General features: G+C 38.5%; 1 protein-coding gene across 1 annotated transcript in view; it reads right to left on the reverse strand.

The window, feature by feature from the left end:
- Positions 1-1,134: 1,134 nt before the first annotated feature.
- The window catches only part of asb8 (ankyrin repeat and SOCS box containing 8), a 14,000-nt gene continuing 7,294 nt past the window's right edge, over positions 1,135-7,840 (reverse strand). The window contains exons 5-7 of the mRNA XM_007556698.2: positions 5,820-5,996; positions 5,628-5,732; positions 1,135-3,861 (exon numbers count right to left, since the gene is read on the reverse strand). Of these exons, the coding sequence (XP_007556760.2) occupies positions 3,226-3,861; positions 5,628-5,732; positions 5,820-5,996 (918 nt within the window). The 3' untranslated portion in view covers positions 1,135-3,225. The remainder of the gene's footprint in view (positions 3,862-5,627; positions 5,733-5,819; positions 5,997-7,840) is intronic.

A 7,840-nucleotide genomic window follows, 5' to 3' on the forward strand; every position in this document is an offset into this window, starting at 1 on the left:
CTTTTGTCATTTTTTTTTTAAATTTGCCTTTCTATTATTTCTGATATTCTTCTATCTTATGATACTATATTGATATTTTCTCACACCTTGCTGTTCAAATATTAACTGTTTAGTTTGCATCGAGGAGTGTCTACATTCACAATTCAAGGGTAAAATCCCAAGCTCAGAGTCTTCGTTTGAATGTCGTATTTAAAAAATAACAACCTGTAGGCCTAATTCAAAAACTCACTTTTCCTAGAATAAATAAATAAATAAAAATACAAACCATGTACGTTCCCTAAATTAATATTTTCCTTCCAGGAACTTCACCAAAACATACCATATACTTTCCCTGGAGTTTGCAAGGTACCTTAATGTGGAACTCAATTTATATTGAAGGTCTGGGGGGATTATGTCCCATTTTATAGCACAATCAAGTAACTATGTTACCTTCAGTCGTTATAATACTTTATATATCAAACATAACTTAAAATAAATTTGACTTTATGGCATAAAATTTTTCAATTTTACATAATATCTCTTCTTTAATTATTTTTTTTCTTTCTGGAACTTAATAGTTGCTTTCCAGAAAACAGTATATAACTTTAAAAATAATTAGGAAGATTGCGTGAAAAGGAAGCAATATTTGGAGATCAGATCAGGTTAATTAAAGTGGATGCTTCAACAAAAACACAATGCTAAATGTAGATGATGCAATCCACAGTCAATGTTATCTCTACCACTCCAGTACTTATGAGATTGAGTATTCATTCATAGGGTTTGTTACCGTCACTGGAGCTAGAAACAAAGCAAGAGCGACCCCTAGTGGAACGGGTTTTGACCACATTCAGTACAGCTTTGGTCTTCAATAATCTTTTTGTCAGCGTTTTTTTGTAGATTATTTTTCTTAAATTGCTTTAAGAAAAATATATTTACTGACAAAGATGTAGATTAAATTTATGCGCAAATACATTGTCGTTCTTATCTTAGGGATTTGCTGCAGAGCGTGGAAGATCCAAGAGTCAGAGTTTAAGTTAGCAGTGAAGCTGGTGCGGCGCAATGTGGGAGCTGTGAACGTGAGCTGGCAGAAATAAATCCCAATCAGAATTAAATTGTTTGCGTTTAAAAATAGCAAAGAGAAAAAGGCAGACAGGCAAAGAAAAAAGGCATTTACTTGCATTATATTGACAAAGAAAAGAAGCACCTTTGCAGGCATACACGAGAAATAATCGCATGGTTAATTTATATGTATATTTACACAACAGGCAGACAAAAAATAAGTTTAAGAAATGGTCAGATTCCAGACCTCCAACACATTTTTTTGCCAGCTCATTGAGTGGCTTTACAAAAGACAAAACTTACTCATCATGCCATTTCATGGTTTTAACATTTAAATATTGAAGTTAAAACAAAGTGACTCTAGTTTTGGAACCCGTGAGCACCCTTGAAAAAAGTTTTGCAAATTTAAACCTCCATTGTAGGAACAAAAAACAAACAAAACAAAACAACAACAAAAAAAAAACACTCAATAAAGCCCAAATAAACAGAGAGTCAAACATGACACCACTTTTGTTAGCGTTGAACATATTCAGAAGTCTACCTGGCACATTTAAGTGAAACCAACACTAATAATCAGCATCACTCTGCTGCTACAACATAAATGCATTTGTTCCCATCTGGTACAATCTTTCCTGCTCCAAAATAGGTGTGTGTGTTTAATGCTATTTTCTTAGTGAATATCACTGACCGATCACAACCAAAACTTATCATACAAATTATTTCAACACAGTGCCTTGCAAAAAAAGTTCAACGGCTTTCAACTTTTCCACATTTCAACACGTTATAACCACAAGTTTCAGTGTATTTTAGTGGGAGTTTATGTGGCAGACCAACACAAAGTAGAGGATAATTGTGAAGTGGATGGTAAGTTATTAATGTTTAAGTGCGTGAGCATCGGAGGGAAGTTAAGCGAAGTAAAACATTTTCTCTGCCATCAGAGCTTCAAAGATATTCAAGAAAAACACATAAATGTCACAGCAAAACAAAAGGGCTGTCATTTTGTTTCTCTCCTTTTAAACCTTCATATTTTCAGCACAAACCAAATTTCTTTGCGTGCAAACATTACACATCATTTCTAACCGATTTTGGTAAGGTTGAAGTGGTGTGGTTGGCCTCTGCTGAACCAACCTCAAACTGTTATTAAAATCCTTAAAGTGATAGCGACACAAACAAAAACCTGCATTAATCAAACTCAAAATGTCTGACACTATTTTTGTTTAGATTTGAAGAGGTTCACCTTCCAGCAGGAAAATAACCTTAATATTATGAGCAAACAATACTCATGTGTTAAATGGGCTAGTCAAAGTTCAGACCTACATCCAACTGAGAATTTCAGGCAAGACATTAAACACAGATGTCCAGAGAAGCTCTCCGTGTAATCTGAATGAGTTTGAACTATATTGTAAAGAAGACGGTCGCTACTTTGAAGAATCAATTATTGTCTCACCATAAATATAATTTATTTTTTAAAAATCTATGCAAACATAAAAAGAATACATTGAAATTCTGTGGCTCTCGTGTGGTAAAATGTGGAGAAGTTAAAGGGTTATGGTTACTCTTCCCAGCTATTGTACATATAGCATCTCATAAAAATGACTGGAAAACCTTCATAATTACGACATCATTCATCAACTGGGTTGTTGTTTTTCTTTTTTTTTAATTATTCCCGCATGCTGAAAGCATGTCACTGTACGTTTATTATCGTTTTTTTTAAACAAAGCCGTCTTCTGAGTTCGACACAGTTTCATTTACAAAGCCAATCAAGCAAAAATGAGTAATAATAAGCATTCTAAAATATTCTAATGAATAGCTTTTTTAGAACATAGCTAAGTGATCAAAGGACTCGTTTGATCTTGGTTTATTCCCACGAGGAAGTCGAGCAAATCTGATGCTTTAGCTTGGCGGAGTGGGAGGGGGTTTTCTGTTTCTTTTTGCTACCAGACTTCAAAAGAAAAACCAACAGCTGTTTAGTTGAAAATGTGCAAGTCCTGCCTTGTTCATTCACATGACACTGATTAAACACAGCAGTCTGCACTTAAATCACTCCTCATCCGGATGTTGTGTAAATACAAGAAAAGAAAAAAAAGAAAAAGACATACATCTGTATCGACTTGCCAATAAATGCGGTATGACGAGCTGTTTAATCATCAGCCCATGAGGTCTGAGGATCCTCCGCCGCCGCCGTCATCAGTCTCTCAGTAGTAGATAGTCTTTAACCGTTTCCGGTAGGGGAAGCTCTTTCACGGCGGTGGGGAGGAACTGCACTCCGAGGCTCTGCCGTATGGTGCAGCGCGCCAGCGAGCGCAGCGTGGGTGCCTGAGCCACCATGTTGGACAGCCTCGCCAGCAGCTGGGGGTCTTTGCTCAGCTCCTTGGGGAGGGTGCCGTCAGCCCGCCGGATCTCGAAGCGCCCCGCCGCTCGGCAAAGCAGCTCCAAGCACTCTTCCTCCTGTTCCGTGCCCAGGCCTCGGGCCAGCAGGGCCACCAGCCGGGATATAGGGGTCTGACCCTTCAGGTTGGTCACATGGACCTGGGCGCCGTAGTCTAACAGAACCTTGACGCTCTCCAGATTGCCCTTCATCGCTGCCCAGCTCAGAGGCGTGTCATTGTTGTAGTCCCGGGCATTGGGGCAGGCCCCGCTCTCCAGCAGGGCCCTCACACACTCCGGGTTGTCTTTGAAGGCGGCCCAGTGGAGCGGCGTGTCCTTGTTGCCGTCCAGCGCGTTCGGCTGGGCGCCGTACTCCAGCAGCAGCTCCACGCAGCTCTCGTCCTTCTCCGCGGCGTAGTGCAGCGCCGTGCGGTTGTAACCATCCAGAGCATTCACCTGACGGAGCGCTCACACCAACAGGAACGCAAAAAAGTTTAGTTGTTGGAAAGACAGGATTCAGCCTTCTAGACCTTTACTGTACAAATAGCAGCTTATTTTCTGTCATGTGGACAGCAGAGATGACCCAACCAGTCACCAGGAAATTAGAATAAGCCAATATTTTCGTCATTGGCTCTAATCGGTGATCTGAAGGCCACAAGCTAAAAAAAAAAAATCTAAATTTCTACCTTTCGTTAAATTCATTGAAACTAAGAACTCTTACTGTTTTTGGTCAATAAGCCAATAGTGTGCATTTCATCTACTTAAAATCAAAACATTAAGACAATTTTAAAACACATGTCCTTTTATACATAGTGTTAAACTTTATAATACAATTCTTTTGGACTCCAAATACTTTCTTCTTTAGGTGTTAAAGCTCTTGATGCAAATCAAAAATGAGAGAAGTAAACAAAAAAAAAACAAACAAAAAAAAAAAAACGAAATTGGCAGCTCAGATCTTAAATAAATTAGGATAGGGCTTATCAGTGTATCTTTAATACATCCTTATAAATACACAAAAACTAACTCCTGTGCTGCACGGACAGCAAAAAACAACAATTTATTCCTACTCTGTAAATAATAAACTGAAGACGGCATAGACCTCAACTTTCTTTAACGGGTTTAGAGTTTTTACTTTTAAAGTACGACTCATTTCTGAGTCACTTTGTTAGAATAATGAACACATTTTCTCGTGCAAAGCTTTTGTTTTCAGTGCATGTCGCCTCTAGTTACGTTCCCGAAAAACCATTTGAAGTTTCGGTGACAAACTGTGGTGTGTCAGGAAGCAAGTAAACAAACTAGTAGCTTGTCGGTCCAAACAGATTAACCAACTTTGAACACGATCAAATGAAAACCTGCATGTGTTGTCATTGTTGCTGATAAAGTCATAGGAAGTGCACATCAGGTATGTTGTGGTTCGCATGTGTTTTCACTAAACCAATGACACATGTGCCACTCCAACTTACTAAATTGATCAATTTAAGCCGCTATTTAAAACACATTTCCTTTCTGTGGCTTTTAACACTAGTTATGCAGGGCATCTGTGTGTTGGTTGTGCTTTAATTGATTATTTTTGCTCATTTTTTGTTGTTAAATTGTTCATTTTTTTTTATTATGTAAAGCAATTTGGTGAACTGCAGTTGGTTTTAGATGTACTATTTAAATACATTTGACTTGATTTACTTCTTCTCTGATGTTATAAGAGCAGTTCTGTCAAAATTGCGCCATTTCTGTTGCACAAATTTCGTCTAAACTACTTTTAACTCATCTCTACGCTTTTTGATTTTCTACACTGAAAAAACTCAATTTCCATATTGTTTTTAAAAAAGAAGAATTTTCTGTCAATAACTCAAAAACCAAAGCAGAAGAGAAATAAAAGGTCATATATTTTCTGATTTTTTTTTTTTTTTAATAATCTTTTAGTTGATTGAATAAAGTATGAAAACTGTTCTATCGCCAATTTTCTTTTATTTCCTTATCAGACTTGGAAAATGAGGAAAATCAAATTCCGTACTTTTCCCAGACATGTCAAGACTGAGCAGGAACCCGGAAACCTGGTAAAATATAACCATCACTTGTTTTCCAGGGCTACGACAAGCTCAAAAGCCACATCTTGTTGTACAGCACTGCTTCAGATCAACAAGCACAAACAGGCTCAGCTCTCTCTGAGTGATCTCTATCTGGAGAGCTGAATATTCATCTAAAACGCGCGGAAATAAACCCACCTCTGCGCCTTTCTCCAACAGCAGCTCCACACAGTCGGCATCGGCTACCATACAGGCACAGTGAAGGGGTTTGAGGGTCCCATGCATCCGGTTTACATCAGCGCCCTAAGGAGGGTTGGACATAAAAATGTCAAAACAGCCAGGAGACTTTGTTTTGTTTTGTTTTTTTTTTTTTACTGATAAGCGACATACCTTACGAATCAGATCCTCCACGTTGTCGTGTGGAAATGAGCGGATGGCGGCGATGGTGCGGATGAGCCGTTCGGACAAGGAGTATTTACTTTGAATGCTCTGCATGATGTACCACATAGTAGAGCTCATGTGTAACAGAGGACCATGGCACCCAGGCAGGGGTGACACTTCGGCACACTGGAAGACAAATTTTAAAAATGTTAGGGTTACACACTGCTAAACATAATGAGGTCATGGAATACCTTAGTAATAATCGCTCAGGTTGTTCATATAAATGGACGTCCTAACTGATCGCATTTAAAACGTCACCACTTAGAAGGATGAATGCTTTACAGCTAACCTGAGGCAGTCATGCACTGGCGCCACCATGCCCTTTGACCTCTACCTGCAGGCAACGCATGTGAAGCTTCTTGCTCAACGACATAACGGCAGAGAGAGCGGGGATTTGCACCGGTAGACTTTGTAAAACACTCTGATGCACATCACCTAAAATTTTCATTATTTTGTTTTACAGATTTATGCAACATTATGCCTTTAATCAATTAAATTAGTTTTTTTTTGTTGCTAATTTCCGATTTTTTCCGACATCTGAAAATATTCAAGCTTTTTCTTGTAAAAAAATGTAAAATTATAGTAAAAATTTCTGAAATTTTTGGCAGGTGTATTTTTTTAATATCACTCGATAGGTGTTTAGTTTATTTTCCCCTTTAACAATTTTTATGTTTACGTTTTTTATTGACATTTATTTAACCATTATTTTACCAGAAAATCCCTTGAGATAAAATCTGTTTTTCCGAGAGAGATATGGCCAAAAGGCACAATAGTGTACATTGCAATTAAATCATCACAAAATTTACTTAAGTGTAAACTAAACAAAAATTAATAAATACAAGAATAGAGCATAAAATTAGAACTAGGTTATGTCAAATTTCGTGTCTCAAATGTCAGAAAATAGAGGTGTAAATTCGTTGAAAGACTCCATATTTGGTTATAGAAAAAAACCCAACTGTTATTTTAGTTTAATCTCTTTTTGGGTATCAAACGTCTGAGTAAGTATGTTGTTTCCAATGGCTGCTGCCCTTTCAGTAAACTTTAGCTGACAGTTAGAAAAATGACCCATATATACTGTAGCAACGCGGCACCGTACAAATACGTGGCAATAGCTGGTGATTTACATTAAAATAGTGGCACTCGACCTATACTTAATCAAAGTTTTAACGCTGAAACGTATGTAAGCAGGCGGAAGAAGCTGCTGAGGGTCTGCTTTGGAGAGAAGAAAAAAAAAAAAAGACAAAACAAAAATCCCGGCTAGCAACCAGCTAGCTAGCAGCAGCTAATGCTAGCTTGGAGATACGAAGAAAAAACATCCACAGCTAAATGTAGAAACACATGACACCTCCTCCAAATGCGTGGAAAAACGCTTCAAAACACACTTTGCGTCAAACATCGTCAAAACGCCGATGCAGAATAACGTACCGTTTACAGCCCTCGATAGATCGAGCAAGTTGCCGTGTAGAGTCAGCTGGCTTCTGCTGCGGCTTGACATAAACACGGACCCGTCACGCAGCCACGCCTTCCGTCTCAAGCTGTCACAGCGAATGCTGGCAGATGTTTCCGTCTGGACCGCAGATATCGTTACATTTCTCTAAAGGGATCGGCATGTACCGGTGTTATTGGCTCCGATGGTATAGGCATGTATGGTGGCGTCCACCGACAGGAGCATGCCGCGGATACCTTCAGGTCAAGTGGAGAGGAGCAGCACCAGAGCCTTTCCTATTAACAGGTTATCAAAGAAATAACATACACACTTTACATTAATATTCCTAGAAAACTAAGATGAGAACAATATCTAAAAGAAACCGCGTTCATTTACACAGAGCCGGCCAAAAATTACAGAGGGCCTTGAGCAGAGGTCGACATGGGCCCCCATTATTTATTCGATTACTTATGCAGACAAGCTTCTCTCATTTACTTAATGTCCAGGATACCATATTTAAAGTATGTACCAACAGTTTATAATT

This window comes from Poecilia formosa, unplaced genomic scaffold (genome assembly GCF_000485575.1).
Source record: "Poecilia formosa unplaced genomic scaffold, Poecilia_formosa-5.1.2 Scaffold80, whole genome shotgun sequence".
Taxonomy (NCBI): Eukaryota; Metazoa; Chordata; class Actinopteri; order Cyprinodontiformes; family Poeciliidae; genus Poecilia; species Poecilia formosa.